The following is a 16,686-nucleotide window of genomic DNA, read 5'->3' as shown; positions in this document are numbered from 1 at the left end:
ATCACCAATTAACCTCAACATGTTTTTGGACTGTGTGGGAGGAAGCCGGAGAACCGGGAGAGAACCCACGCTGCACGGGGAGAACATACAAACTCCATGCAGAAAGATCCCGGGTGTCCTCACTGGGACACAAACCAGCGACCTTCCGGCTGCAAGGCGATGGTTGCAGCCCATTTTTTATGACATATTCAAAAGAAGTCTGGGCGGCTCTGCTCAGGCTGCTGCCTCTGCGACCCGACCCCGGATAAGCGGGACAAGATGGATGGATGGATGGATATTCAAAAGAAATTAGATTTGATCCAGTTCAGTATCAGTCAAGTTCATGATCTCCTGTTTGTTGTCTAGGTTGTCTATTCTTTTCTCTCTCTCCTTCACCCTCATCCCAACCGGTTGCAGCAGATGCCTGCCCTCCCTGAGCCTGGTCCTGCTGGTGGTTTCATTTATCCCCATGGAAGCAAATATGCAATAAAGAAAGATTTAAGAGGAAAAAAAGGAACACAAAACGAGGGGGAAAAAGAAAGCTTACTCATACACTGAAACATCATAAAAGAATTTAGTCAAATCAGCTCATCTTTTTTTGGTACATTTAGTTTAAAGAACAGCTGGGTGTTCACTCAGCTCATTACATTACGTTCATAAATTTAAAAATACAGCGTGTAAGCACATCTTCCAGGATGTTTTGTTAGAAAGTTAACACTCCCCAAATGCTCTCTTTTTTTTGTAGTTTGAGAGGACATGTTGGAAACTGGCTGTGTATCTTTGTTAAATTAAGTTATTTCTTTTCATAATAATCAAAACAACAAAGATTTGTACTGAATTCACTCCCATAAACTCATCATTTATCTTGTTGTAACTGAAGGAGCCTCCCAGATGGTCTTTCCTCTGACTCTAATCAAAAATGGCTTCAGACGCTGCAGCTGTAAATATACTTTACTACTAACACTGTTGTACTTTTACCTAAAACAGAGCATTCTGCACTGTGGTCATGCTAAGTTTACTTAATCAGAGCTTGTCTTCCTCCACTGTGAGCCTTTATTTCATCACATCCAGTCTATGTTCGGCTACATTTCATTGGGGAACACTTTGCACTTTACTCCATTTATTTGCCTGTTACAGTACTTTACTGATTATATAATGCTAAAAAAAACCCACGTGATGAGCTCATGAAACACATTAAGATTAGAATCAGTGGTTTGCTGACATTTAGCTTGTGAGATTACGAGACTATTAAAAAAGTGATAGAATATTTCTAATAATAAAAGTAGATGTTTAAAGCCGACCTTTGTGTTTCTTCTTCTTCTATCTGCCAATAATCATTTCACAGCACCTAAACTTTTTCAGGGGAACTTGATGAGGGTCTGATGCTTTGTTTGGAAACCATGGACATTAAACCACAGAATAACTAGTTTGACTTAATTTTAAGTGTAATTCGCTGATCGTACTTTGACATTTTTACTTAAGAAGGATTTTGAATGCAAGACTTACTTGTAAATTAGAGGATTTAAAGCAGTCACTACTTCTTCCACTACTGTAGATTGACTTGTAGATTGTTTAGGGAATAAAAGCTTGTGTATGTGCAGACTATAGACTGTACAATCTATGCTGCAGAACTGCACATGTCTGGATATCACAGAGATCCAGAAATAGACCTCACAGATAATAACAGCGGGATGGTGGACATTGAAGGTATGTGTGCTATACAGCAGCACTGACACAAGTCAGATCAGTCAGAGCTGATTTGGTCTTAAAATTTCAGTATAAGGTGAAAAAAAAGCCAAAGATGACTGTTTGTGTTGGTTTAATGCCAACCCAGAACCCAAAGATTCCCACTTATCGCCACTGAAAACCAATAAAAGCAGCTCATCCTCTGCAATTAGCTGGAAATATTTGTATTGACCTCTATGTGTCTGCAGGTTTTAGTCACATCGGGAACTTCCAAATATCATTTTTCAACATTTTCTAACACTTCATAGGCTAAATAGTGAAAAGATGAAGCCAAAAAAGTAAGTGATAGCATATAGTTTGTAATACGTTACAGTACAGAATAGGGTTTAAATAACACTGTTGACAAATTTTAGAGTCCTCCTGACCCAACAAATGTAGTCTCGGGGTCTAAATGTTGGTTTATGGACATTCCACCAGGACAATAATACCATTTTGGAGAGAGAATGAAGCATTTAACGACATCTGTGGGACAAGCTTGGAAATGGACAATACATTTAGCTTGCAGTCCATAATGAATAAATGAGCTCAGTGTCTGGACAGCGTCTGCGGCTCCAGAGGAGGGTCAGGACTGTGAGCTCTGCCCTGGAGGCATTTTATTATAAAAAAAAAAAAAAAAAGGAGATGACAGGGAATCCTGAGGCCAGCTGTGAGTGGGGTCAAAAGAGCACAAAATCAGTCAGGCCTGGCGAGCATGACCATTAAGTCTGCTGAGTGTAGGACACACAAGTAATATCGGTTTAATGCTGCATACTTGAGTTCACGCCGCTGCTCACTGTAGCGAACCAAACACTCCTGCCTCAGACGCCCAACCAGAAGGCAACTAGTGTGTGTGTGTGTGTGTGTGTGTGTTTGATGGCGAGCTTTAGCCGTCATCACTGTCCAAAGGGTGTCAGCTGAGACTTTACAGAGCATGACTTGACAGAAGTGAGCCGTTAGTCCACACACACACACACACACATAGAGCAAACTTGCCTGACAGGGAAGTTGGATTACTTTCTGTTAAGGCCAAGCCTGCCACCTAGTGTTAACTGTCAAGCGAACTCTGGTGACGGCAGAGACCGGAGATGATTTGTCTTGCTTCGTTGCTGATGTAAAACTTTCATTTCTGCTCCTCTGTGTCAGCTCTGCGCCACCTCAACCCCCGTGTTTCTCCCTTAGAGGGCAAGAAGCCACAAGCAGGCTCAAAATAGAGCACGTCGCTGCAGCAGACTAAACTGAAGCGAGCGCTAATCTTTAAACAAAACCAATTTGCCGTGTTCACACAGGAAAAATGGGGCAAACAAAAGGAAGCAGCGTATTTGGATCCTGCAGCAGCAAGTGTTTTTAAAGCCTCACCCACCGCCTCTTAAAAGCAGCCTGACTCGCCCGTAGGCAGCCAATAATACCATTTAATTAGCAAGGCAGAGGATTGTTTTCAATGCCGTGTTTGTGTTTCTGTCTGACAAAAACTAAGCAGATGAGACCTGGTGGAGAGGTGGAGCGTTAGCAAAGGAAGAACCTGTTAAATTGTGATGCTTTGGTCTGTGAGTGCTCTCCTAGTTGCACATGTGCACTTTGACTGAGGCTGATTTGAATCTTCTTGTTCCAGCCTGACTCTTCAGATGATGTGGATGTTGTGAAAATGATGAATGAAGAAAATCCATTTTAATTGTTTTGTTGTGGTTGTTATCAACTTGGAGGTGTAAAGTAAGAGCGTGAGTGTACAGTATTTTAATATGGCTGCATTTCCAGTGAAGCTGCTCTTATTTTTAAAGATTTTATTTTTCTGCTTCTGCTGTCAGACGATGCAAAAACGATGAAATGGTGACTGAAACACAGTTGATTTTATTGTGTTTTATGTTTACTTATCTTGATCTTATTTGTTTATCTTATCTTTTAACTTCCTGGCTGTTATATCGATGAATGGTGGACTACTTTTCTGTCTTTTTTCAATGTGTGTGTTGTTATGGACTACCAAACGCTATCATTTGTTTTTTCTGCAAAACAAATCTACCCACAGGTATTAATAAAGTAACCTTGACCTTGATTAAGACTACATGATTAATCGCTCGTCACCTTATAGGCTATTTTACTGATTTGATAACTTCAACACTGTCTGATAAACTCAGCAAACACATGAGTGATAGTGATAGAAAGTCCTGGTCTCGCACATTTATTTAGGTACGTGTCAGCTACCATGTGGTCAACTGTTTTATTCTTAGCGGTCAACAAAGGCAGAGAGAGTCTTCTTCCTGAAGAGGGTGTGAACAGCTGCATTTAAAGCCACAGATGCTAAAAATAGCCAATAAAAACAAGGCTAAAACCAGGGATTATATAGATACAGTAAACTGAATTTTTTAGCTAAAGAGTTGCAAGACACATACTGGGAGCATCTGAGACTTTTAAAAAAATTGCTTAAAAGAGGCACAAATATGGGGCCTTTAAATTCTTAAATATATAACATTTGTCTGAGGCATCATTTTTAACAACAGAACCTTTTCTAAAACTTAAAATCCAGTTTTGCTGTTAGTATACATATTCAGTACACATTGAAACTTGGGAGCTGCCAAGACAACCGCGGTCTTACGGGACTGTCATTAGTTAATAAGATCGAAGTGGATAATTGAACAGGAAGGAAGTCAGTGAAGAGGTGGGAGGATAAAGACAGAACAGGAGGATGGAAGTACTTAGAGAGGTTAGCAGAGGAATATGACTGCGTTAGCATTGACTGGGAGCTAATGTCGTTTACTCCACGAATCAGCGACGCGTGTGCTGAACTCCTGCATGTGTTAAAGGATGCAGGAAAATGTTATTGCACAAACAAAGGTTGGATTAAACAGGTTTCCAGGTGTTTCCCCGGCACTGATGCTCGGTCCATTTGCACTTTAAAACAGATTAACACGGAGCCTGAGGAAGTAGTTAGGAGGAGGTTGCTGGATCCTGCAAATTCCATAACATAAATGAATTACTTGTGCACTTTTTTCTAACTCCCTCAGCTTCTATTACAGGTGTGTCAAAACCAATAAAACCAAAGATGTATGCGCTAATCTTTAAAAATCCAAAAGAAATCTCTTGATAATATGACCAAACCTGAAATATGCTGCACCCTATCTGACCCTGCAACAAAAATACCAAAGTCCAGGTGTAACTGGGGGGTGATGGTGACGCAGGTTTAACAATTAATGACTGAGTTTGATGCTTGTTTTTGTTAATGTGCAGTTTTATGTTAGCTCATCTTGTGTGATTTTGCGCTCAACTTCCAGATATCTAACGTAAGCTTTTCTGTATTTTATTATATTCTAGCATGTGTTCTGTGCACCACAGGCTGCAGAGCATGTTTACCCCCGGTGCTGCTGCTGAAGCAATATTGTTTTTCCTTATTTACAGTTCACTCTCCATCTGCCTTATAGAATACTATTTTCTTCTGTAATGCGATCACACACACACACTCGGGTATTACACATATTGAAACACACACCCGAGACCCCACTTGACCCAGTCGGAGTGCAAACATGGCATCGAGATGACACAGTTACAGGATTTTTTTCTTTTCTTTTTCCTTTCTTTTTTTTAAAATAAATCTCCCTTAAGAGCCCCAGTAGACACCTTATATTTGCTTACAGAGCTTCGCTGCTGCCACCTTTAGTTCTCCAGCTTGTCGTGGGGTTTCTCTGCTTTTATTCTGCAAGTCGAACGCAGCTCGATCAGACTGGGATCCGGTTACTGACACGGCCAGCTGAGGGTATTTTTCTCTGAAAAGCTCTTTGGTTGCTTTGACCTTGAAATTGTCGGACTGTGTTTTGATGCATTTGGCTGAAACTGAGCACGTAGAATTCTTGTACACACATTTGCATTCATCCTGCTGCTTCTGTCGACAGTGAAATCATCAAAAGCTCCACATGCCTCAATCACAACAGAAGCTCCACCACATTTGACAGATGAGATACTGTGGGGTTGATTTCAGTTTCATCACTTCATAGTGCCACATTTCTACTGTTGGTATTTCCAAGTGCTACAACGAAGGCAACTGGACTGGACTAGTTGCCTTTGTTTTAGCACTTGGACATACCTTCACCTGGATTACTAAGAATCCTCACAGATTCAATCACCGACCTGATTAGTGTTAAGGAATCATAATTGAGAATTCTTGACTTGGTGTGCAGCCAAAACTGTGTTTTCTGCACCATGCAAATGATTTCATGGTTGGCTACCACAGCTCTTTCCTGCTGCTTTACACCTCTGTGACGATCGCTGCTCAAATGTAAGCAAAAAGCTCCCTCTGGATTTCGCTTAGATCAATTTGATGCTTTTACTGTAAATGTGTGCAACGAGGCAATATCCAAAACGGGCGATCTTTGGGAAACTATTTCAAAGTCAAGAAGACGCCCCTTGTGGGAATTTGTATGCCAAGGTAACACTATTCAGGAAATGGGCTCTGTTTGTCCTGACACAAAGTAACAGAGATCAACTGAGAGAGCGTGACCTTTCCATTGACCAGAACAGCAAAATGAGAGACGGGAGAGGGGAAGGAGGAGAGGGGCCAGAGGGAAGGAAGAGAGTCATCAAATATTAAGTGGTAGCCTCAGCAGAACATGGATAATAATTGTTTAAGTGCTACTTTTCAGAGCCTTTCTGCCCTTCCCTTAATTTATTTATTAAACTCAGTTTCTTCCACGGCGCATCCTCATAATATTGTCATAGTCAAACATGATTTTGTACTTCGATGACTGCTAGACAGCGACTGTCTGAAAAAATAAAGCCGGCTGCCTCTTACATGTATGTAACTTGTGGATGCTCTGCGTCGTGGACCATCTAACCTTTTCAAAAGTGAGGAAGCGGACATCTTTGCACCAGAGATCATGAATCAGACGGCAAACTGTCACAACAGTCAAGGGTGACTCAGTAAGGAACAAGTTCTGTTATAGAAGCAGAGCCGGGAGGAACTGTAGAGAAACCGTCTTCTGTACGCAGCAGACGAAATCTCATCACGTTTTTTTAGAGGTTTGTTTTGTTAGTGTCTATCGAATTCATGTGATTCACAAAATTTGCAGTGTACTGTATGTCACTGTAGGGATTAGTAGTGTCCTGTAAAGTTGGCTAAACCAGGATGTATGCATTCATAAGTGTTCCATGTCATCAGCAGATATAGCTCTTTGGTTAAATATTAACAGCAGTCTTGAAAGCTCATCATCTCAGTCAGCTTGTTACTTTAACCAAATTTCAGGGCAAATTTAATGCCACTTTTACCAGGATATTCTGAAAATCTGAAAAAAAGAAGACACACTCATCCATTGGTCTTATCAAAATGAGGGGTTGTGCACACAGATTCCAGACAGGTGTCATGAAAACACTGCAGAAGTCGACGGCATAATAAGAAAGTCCTCTTACTGCTGATTACAAAAACGCCAGTCAAACCTCAAACAAGGGAAAACTGTTCTCTGTAATACATCCAGAACAAAAATAGGGCAAAAAGAATTGGTAGGAACAAAGCATTTATTTGCCTGATGTATTAAGTTGAGGAAAGTCTCCTCATTGCTCCTCACTGATCAGATGTTTGTTCCTGCGTCCATGCCTCATTTCATAATTGCAGTATTTAAATCCAATGCTTCATCTGTGTTGTGATTTATCCATAAAATCTTTTTCCTCTGCACTTTGATGCATTTTGCTTCCATCAGTAAACCAACTCAAGAGAGATAATATATGCATCTGAGGTTTCCAGGGCCCAAAGCTGCCTCTGCTTTCATTAGGTCTGACTTTCTTGGTGTTTTTGCAGCGTAGCCATCAAGTATAAGTCAGCGCCTGACATTTATGGCTCACCTGTGCGGCCATGAAATTGCTTTGAGAATAAATTGCAATTCTTGCGGCTTTGGCTGCAAATCATAATCTAATATTGGAAAATTTGGTCCAGCACACGATTCAACTCTTAGTGAAAGTACTCAATCTTACAAACACACGTTTCTCTCTTCTCACCGCCCATGACCCCTCTGAAAACCTTTTTTTTTTTTTTTTAACCTGATAACATCAGCTGTAGAGTCTTATAATGAAACAACACAGTAGTGGTTCCTGTCATTTCTCTTCCTCTTCCCATCCGCCAGCCAGCTTGTCTGAAACCTGATCTCCTGTTTGTTGTATTCTGTTTGGCACAACCCATAAGCCGCCATCACTGCTAAAATGTTGCCCGTATAAATCAATAGTTGACATCCTGCCAGACAGGCAGCCAGAGAGCTTAAGAGAAAGCGAGCCTGAGAGAGACAGACGGGGGGGAAAGAGACAGAGATGGGGACAACAGGAGAAACTGTACTGCAGGTTCTTTAAAAATAAGGAAAGAAAAACAGCTACTGTAGCAGGAAAGGAAACTGTGTTGTAGAAATGTGTGATACGAGGCTGTAAGAGGACACTGCAAGGGAGGAGTGAACAAAAAGCAGCCAGCGTTCATCTCCACACCTTCATATTCTAGATATATAAAGTGACATCTGCACCGATTTACTGTTATTAATGTGGAAACAGCTGCCAGCACGTCAGTCGTGTTTGCTCAGTTGTGTTGTGTGGCTGGACAGGACATTGCTACTTTCCTAGAGGCTCAGGATGGTTTGCAGACTGGTTGATGGTGGCCAATATCCTGCCAGCTTTTACTGACACAGTGTGGGTCTAAAGGTCTGGGTCTAGGTTTAGATCGGACACGTTATTTACAGGTTTGGAGATACCAAGTCCCATAAAACAGACAACATAAACAGATCATTTAGATGTAACGACCAGATTAAAAGAACAGGGCACTACTTTATCTCTTCTTCCGTGACAACTTTGAGACAAGTCATTCAGGGAATCATTAGAGTAACACGAGTATAGTTCTCTTTAAAAACCCATTGTTTTACTGGAGAAAAGCCCAACGTTAAATTGAATATTAATGTGTGAGACAAACACAGCAGCAGCATCTAGGAGTGGCTTTCTTTCTGACTTCACTCAGCCTGAGTGGAGAAGGCTGATGTGCTTTAAACAAATCTGAGGAGTCTCATTTGTCAAGAGTCTCCAACAGTAAACAGTTTGTGTTGTTATTCAGGCAGCCCTTACCTGAGCACACACACTGACAGAAAAACAACACACACATACTGTACATTCAACAACAAGTAGAGGAAACACACACGGCATTCTGACCAACCACAGCGTCCTCTGCAAGTGCACTCATGTCACATATGCATATGCATGCGTGCACGCTCGCAGATGCTGCTTTGCCTTGCAAAACGCCGTTTTACAAATTCACAACAGCAGTAGTTCGCTGTGCGCCCATTCAGCCCTTAGCCCAAAACCTCGAAACCACACAAAAAGCAGAACAAGAAAAGGTGGGTTTATTGCTGTGAAGTTTACCTGAGCTATATAATAGAGTCTAAAGATCATTTCTGCCCGTCTTTATTGACGCATGGCAGCGGAGGTTTTGCCTATTAGGCCCTGTGATATGTTATGACAACCTCAGCAAACAGTAATTAAACTATATTATATAACGAGGGCCTGATATAGCCCGTCTCCCCCCCTCAGGCTCAGTGTGACACCAACCGATGCACCGATGCACCGTTGTCATTTAGCGTAATGTACGCAACATATTAGATGATAACAAAGTTAAACCCATTAGATTAAGTTTCCTCTTAGTCATATGAGAAACTCTAATGCAATAATGCAACTGTAGGCAGACGTACAAAACCGATAAATCCTTCCGAAGTAAAGCACACAATCATGATTGCTTCATGAGCATTGCCAAAGAATCTTTTAATACAAGTGTCATCAGCAAATCTGAGCCTCGCAGCAGAACCAGAAGCCTGGTTAAGTGAGGACAAAGCCTTAATGTCATTAAGTGTTCCACTTGCAGCATTAGCATCTTATTAATATTGCACACTGTAGTTGCTTCTGTCTCTTAAGTAGTGGTCCTTGTTGTTGATATTATGCCGTGTATTTGTTTTAGAGGATGAAACATGCAGAACAACCTGTTCCAGAGAGATGACAGTCACACAACCACATTATCCCTGAAACAATGGTCCAACGCTCCTGTCGCAGAGCAATCAAAGGCACAAATTCTGCACATTTTAACGCATCATGACCTCTTTTTTAATTTGTAAAGTGCCTCCTCTTTAAGGAAACCAATCCTCAGACTAAACCACGCTCTCAGGCTGGTTCATAATTCAGAAAGCACAGGCTCAGGATTTACAGCCTGGCATGGAAAGCTATCACTGGCTAACAGGTGACAGCCGCAGCTAAGGGCAGCGTTTGAAAGGAAGAAAGAAGAAGAAGAAGAAGAAGAAGTGGTGGAAAGAATCTGTTTCTGAGCCAAACATGGCTTCTGTTACATTAACACAGAGACAGAAAGTCAGTGGACCCATGCACAGATATAAAGAGGAAGTACTTGTTATTATATAAGGAGGTAACTCACCGTCATGTTCCATGACTTGACCCAGGGAATATTATCAGCAGTGTGAGCTGATCCTTGCCTTTTCCCGACACACAACCTCTCTGCCTCCCTCCCTCCCCCCAGTAACTCCCCCTCCTCCCTTTCTCACTGTCTCCCTTCTTATCCTATTCTCTCTCTCTCTCTCTCTCTCTCTCTCTCTGTCTACGTACCTCCCTCCTTCATCACTCCTCCCTCCCTCCTTGCCTCCCTCAGTCTGCCTCCACTGTCTGCACCTCGCTGGCCCCTCCCCTCCCCTCCTGCATCACCCTGCTCCGATGAAGAGCATTAAAAGTTAATGTTTGTTTCCATCTCAGGTCCTCCTTCTCCCTCCCAACCTGCGTCTCGTCCTGACGTTCATCTCCATCTCCTCGCCTGTCAAGTTCTTTTTTCCCTCCTTCTCCTGGCGAGCGAGTCTGGCTCCGCTCTCGTCCATTTGTCTTAAACTCTTCCCCCCAATGTGCCCAGGTCCCACGGTGACGTAGAAAATAAGGAAAGAAGAGGAGATTCAGAGAAGGAGGATCACATAACAGGAGGTGTGCTGTGTTGTGACCGTGTGGCTCTTCATGTGTGTTTTTATGCAGGTATGAACAGATGTTAATGCAATATTATCAATATGATATAAAGAGAGAAATGTTTGTTAGAAATAAGGATCCATCAGTACACTGGTGGTGACAATAGCTTTGACCAGCACCTACCTAACGAAGCAATTTTTCAACCTAATCAATGACAGTAAAATACATTTTAAGCTTAATTAACTTAATTTTAACTAAGGGTTCCACAGCCAGTTATTCTGATCGTCAATTCATGTAGATAATTATATTTTTATGACATTTTTAAGCATTAAAAATGTCACAAAAAAGTCACAAAAATGCAGCAAACCTTCGTATTTGATTGACTGACATGCTTAATTTAAAAATAGTTAATTAATTGTCAAAAATAATGATCAAAAATAAAATGAGTGATGGGATTTTCCGTATCTTCCAGCTTCCATTCGGTATTTATTCCATTAAATATAAATATTTCCACTTTAATTATGTGTTACAGAATCACTGGTAGGAATATAGCTGGTTACTATATAAAAATATTGTCTTTTTTTATTACTTTTTATTACTTGATGGTCAAACACTGAGTTTTATAAACAGCTTTCTAATTTAATTATAACCACTATCTATCTATCTATCTATCTATCTATCTATCTATCTATCTATCTATCTATCTATCTATCTATCTATCTATCTATCTATCTATCTATTTCTCTTCCCCCTTAATGAGCAATATCAATTCTCTTTTCTTTTTTTTTTTGCGGTTGTTGCTTGGTAACACTTATTATCGTCTAATAATTAAGAGCACCTCCTGACCACGGCACCACGGTGACTGAAAAACAATAGCAGATATTAAACCTGCAAACACAACATCACAACATCAATACAGACGGGCGGGCGGGCTGAGAGGGAGACAAGGAGAGACGGAAAAGGAATCAGAGTACAAGAAGGAGCAGACAGATGGTGGCTTTCTTTTCTTTTCTTTCTATCTGTCACATTAAAACCCTCGGGTGTCGCGAAAAAAAAAAGCCCAAGCAACACAGTAAATATGTCATCTGTATGCCGACGGAGATTCTGATGCTGGATGACGCCGCTTGCCGTACAGCAGCAGACAAATCATGACTGGCACACACACACACTCTCTGCTATATTTGTACATGTAGGTGTGTGTGTGTGTATCATATTGCAGTTTATTTTTTAATTTCCTGCCCTTTATGGAGCATATTACTACTTCAACCTGTCAAAAGAGAAAATGAAGCAGGAGATAAGATCCACTGATGGACTGAGAGAAGCAAGTAAACTGGACAGAGAACAGACGTGACGTCCACAGCAGCATCAGATGATTGACGGTCTAAGAGCAGCTTCATGCCACAGTGCTGCTTTCCTCCAGTCACTCAGCATTATTGTATCACATGTGTTCTCGTTTCCCTTTTTTTTACACCTTTGTATTTCAATTTCCTCTTTTTTCACTTCACCCCCTCTTCTCATTTCATCCTCTCCTGATTTGTAAAAAAGTCTTGAAGCTGTTATTTTTGTCCCTACGGTCTCTGCTTACCTTCTGAACATTAGCTCACTGAGATATTATTAAATTTCCATTACACGCAAAACACGCCCTCGCTGTAGGTAAACGGCGTTATTAGAGGCCGTGCGGAGCGACGCTAACATCCTGTTCATTTGCTGCCGAGGCGTTTCGACGAATATTAATAGAGTTAAAGGCTTAGTTAGTAACCACACAGAGTTATTGATAGACAGATGGAGGGGGAGAGACACAGAGAAAGTGAGACTTTGACTTTTGGTGCAGTCCAATGAAACGCTCACGACGAGCGAGAACAACAACAACAACTGGCTGTTCCACTCCGACGGCGCCCACCCACACAACGACACACGTGATCGCACGCAGAAGAAACCTAATAGATTAAAAGTGTAAAAGTGCCACTGCCTCACAAGGTCAGCTGAAGAGAAATGGAGTTTTAGGAGGTTTTCTCACTGTTAGATGGACAAGCAGAACACAGAGTCCACCCAAAAACAAGCAGAGACTCAGTGTGATTAGAGGGAAAAAAAGAAGAGAAGGTCAGTTTTTAAAAGCTGGAAAATACAAACAGGTTCATGAAGAGTCAAAGGAGTGCATTAACTACCAAGACAACACCACTGTATGCCATCAGTCAGTGTGATTACTGGGTTACAGTCACCTCTGGTTTGTCTTCCAGAGCAATGAGGGAACAGCAGGCCAACAAGTCCAATCAATGAAACTTTGAAATATGTTTATTACTCTTTACTACGACAAACAGTAGCTTTCTCTGAACTGATGCCTTCTAAACTATCACACATCTATCCATCCATCCATTATCTATACACCACTTAATCCTCACTAGGGTTGCGGGGGGACTGGAGTCTATCCCAGCTGACTTAAGGTGAAGGCAGGGGCCACTGCGTGGGAAGAAGCCGGAGAACCTGGAGAGAACCCACGCTGCACGGGGAGAACATGCAAACTCCATGCAGAAAGATCCTGGGTGTCCTTACCGGGATGCAAACCAGCAACCTTCTAGCTGCGAGGCAACGGTGCTAACCACTGACCCACCTTGCAGCCCACCATCACACATCACTGTTGAAAACTTAAATACTTGGATTATCTGACAGCCCTGTGGTCAAAGTCTCCCAAAGTAAAATGCTTTGTGACACGTTGATTTATTTATTTTGCATATTTCTTGTGTGTTTTATTCTTTCTTCTTCTTCTTCCTCTTCTTCTTCTTCTTATTGTTTCAGTCTGGAACAGGTGCACTATACATTTCACTGTGCGTTACACCATGTATAATTGTGTTTGTGACCAGTAAAGACCTTGAATCCTTGAACCCATCCATCTACCCCGACCTCCTCCTCCTCCTGCTGACTTTCTGTCTCCTTAGAGGGCTCACATTAGCATCGCTTCTGTAACTAAACACCACCTTAGATTTAACGATTCTTTCCTCAGTGAGTTTATTTTCTGTATTCTAAGGAAAAACTGGCGTCCACAATACTTACTATTGTGTGAGAGTATCGTCTTGAACAAAATAGAACGACTACTGTTTTGAGACCAACACCTTAAATGGGAAAAAATGGGACAGCATGGGTTCCTTAAAAACGGAAATTTTTAAACTTTTGAGCTATTTCACAATAAGTTTGACATCAATTCGCCCTCTGTGTGTCACTGCTACTCATGGGCTCCCTCTTTACTCCAGCCTTGAGTTATGATTTATGTTATGATTGCCTTGAGTTTTTTTTGTTTTATATATATTTTGGGGGCTGTTGCCTTTATTTTGAGCAGTAGAGACAGACAGGAAAGGGGGGAGAAGAATGGGGACAGCAAAGGGTCTTGAGCGGAACCCACGACCGCTGCATCGGGGAACTACAGCCCCTATTCATGGGTCACCGAGCAACTAGGTGAGCTATAGGGACGCCCAGATTGTCTCATGCAGACCTGCAAATTGTGTCATGAGCCATCAGCCGTCACCTGTCTCCCTCTTTTCCTCTTCCTCTCCCTCTCTCTCCTCCTTCCTCACCCTCCCAGTCCATCCAGCCCTGTCTGCAGCCTGCTTAATTGCAGGTGTTGGAGGCAGCTGTGGGGATCAGCTCACCTGCTCGCAATCATCTCACTCCCAGTAAAACCCAGCTCATTGCACCACTCACTGCCAGACCACAGACGTTAAACCTTGTTTCCCTGATGGTCCTGAAGCTGTCTCCTGCCTGCCCTCCCTGAACCACCACCACCTGAACCCCCTTGCAACTACGACTCACTCGCTGCCCCGATCCAGCCTCAATTAACCTGTTTCTACCACCAGCTCTGCTCAAGCTTTTCCTCAGCCCTCGCCAGCCCCCAGATTCCCAGAGCCTGTCTGCCTCTTCGATTTTTTTTGTACCCGGTTCTGTGAGTATTCTCGTTTTTGGTTTAGTTAATGTTTTTTTTTTTTTTTTCCATCTTAGGATTTCTTAGGCTTTCCCTCAGTTCTTAATTGAGACATTTCCCTGTTTTTTATTTGTAGTTTTGTCCTTTTTATTGGAGTTCAGTCTGGTTTTCCACTCGGTTTAATTTGCACTTTCTGTATTGGTTTTCACTTTCACTTCCGGTTCAGTAAATCCCTTTGTTCGCTCCACCTGCATTGGGTTCCCCGACCTGCCTTAACAATGCAATATCACACACATATTGGATTATCTTTCAAAAACTACCAGAATACAGGAACACAAAGTACATGACTGAAGACTATTTTTAGTTTGAAAACTTTTTAAAACTTTTGGAGCAGAAACAGGAAGCTGAGGGTTTATTTCAAGTCTCCATAAATAACATCACCTATCTCTGCTCTTGACAGTGAACAGTCATAATTATAAGACCCTTAGAGCTCTATAGGGCTTTGTGGGGGCTTCTTTTAATATATATAGGGCTTTTTTTTTTCTTTCTTCTAAAGAGCAGAGTCTCCCAGCAGAGTCTTTACTTTCAAAGGTTATTGGTATTGTGTAAAATATATGCTGCTGTTATTATTAAAGATGTGATTATGATCTTTTTTAATACAGTTTTTCAGCTACAATCCTGACATGGATGCTGCTCTCTTTGGTGATACTCGTCCTGTAAAGATGCTTCAGAAGGGTTTATATTTGATTTGTTGAACGGATTTCTGTGACATATGTTTTACATCATGTGATCACAAAATTAGTTTTACTGTATTTCAGTTGGCTTCAAAAAATCAGTTTACAGACATTTTCCATCATTGTTACAGCTTTTTCAGGTTTTAAACATCACAGTATCTCACCTTGTTGTGAAGACATTTTTTTTCTGGCACCTTTGCTGTCAGATTATCAGCATTTTTTTACAGTGTGACTGTAGATTATTTGTGTTTTTCTCACTGTTAAAATCTGCAATGTCACTTTTCATGAAATTTCAATTTTAAAAAGTCATCTAAAATTTCCAATTCATGAAGCATATTATAACTACAGAGAAATTCCAGATCTCTAAACTGGAATATCTGCAAAATATACTCCAATAATTACACCTCCCATTTGAGGTTTTTATGCTTTAAGCAACAGCTGCTAATAGTTGAACACTCTCCAGAATTACAGTCACGTATTCACTGAAATCAACCTTCACCGTAACTTCTTCGTCTTGTCAGAGGCTGTTAGCGGAGCCACAACAGTGGCTGAGAATAGAGCCTGTGTGTGGGCAGCGAAGGAGGCAGGGCAGCTCTTTGCATTACGGTACATTTTAACAAGTGGTTATTGCAGACTAAAAGGGTCTCTAATCAATGTTATTTCGAGGAGAGTACCGGCAAGGAGCAGAACGTACCAGCAAGCTGATGCTGCTCTGTTGTCCTTTTCTGTTCTTCAGCCCTCTCCACCTCCTTAATCATCCTGTCCTTGCATCTATTTTTTTGGCCTCTGCTTATCTTTGCACTGTGTTTATAATTTTCACTCGTCTCCAGCCGACTCTCTGCTCTTTGGCTCGCTTTTCTCTCCTCTTCATGTCTATTATTGTCCTCTTTTGTCTTAATATGTCTCTTGGTTTGTGGTCTTTTTTACCATCTTTCCATCCTCTTCTGCTATTTTATCTCTTCCTCCCCTTTACCCCCCTCCCTGTAATTACCAGAGTGATACAGCGCCCATCTGGAGGACAGCATGCTATTTACAAAGAACAGCAAGGACCAGAGCAGCCTACACATTATCCCAAATGTTGTTTTTTTTTTTATCACATACACAAGGCACCAAAAAAAAATTCCAGATCATCATCATCTTCCTAAACTTTTACAGACGTTTGGGGAATTAAATGGAACGATAACGTTCTCTCAACTGATGGAAAATATCTTGCAGCTCTGACAGCTGGAGCTTTTGATCACATGATCTTCAGTTTGTGACTAAACAGTATATCGTAGCTTTTCTTTACACGTTTCAAATGAGCAAGAGCTGCTTCTAAAAGTCAGCCGAACAGCTAACAGTATAGTTAGTATTACAGAGATGACTACAAGTGGGTTTATTAGCTGGAGGAAA

At 41.5% G+C, this 16,686-nt stretch overlaps 1 protein-coding gene across 4 annotated transcripts in view; it reads right to left on the bottom strand.

Moving 5' to 3' along the window:
• Positions 1–16,686, bottom strand: part of phactr2 (phosphatase and actin regulator 2) — a 51,044-nt gene that overhangs the window by 32,073 nt on the left and 2,285 nt on the right. The window contains exon 1 of one of the 4 annotated variants that reach the window (XM_008284591.1): positions 10,121–10,197. The exons of 2 other annotated variants lie outside the window; for them this stretch is intronic. In XM_008284591.1, the coding sequence (XP_008282813.1) occupies positions 10,121–10,133 (13 nt within the window). In that variant the 5' untranslated portion in view covers positions 10,134–10,197. Of the gene's footprint in view, positions 1–8,826; positions 8,838–10,120; positions 10,198–16,686 lie in introns of those variants that run through there. One more of the 4 variants, XM_008284589.1, reaches the window with a different exon arrangement.

The sequence above is a fragment of the Stegastes partitus genome, unplaced genomic scaffold (genome assembly GCF_000690725.1).
Source record: "Stegastes partitus isolate 25-593 unplaced genomic scaffold, Stegastes_partitus-1.0.2 Scaffold365, whole genome shotgun sequence".
In the NCBI taxonomy this organism is placed as follows: domain Eukaryota; kingdom Metazoa; phylum Chordata; class Actinopteri; family Pomacentridae; genus Stegastes; species Stegastes partitus.
This window is presented reverse-complemented; position numbering and strand designations above follow the sequence as displayed.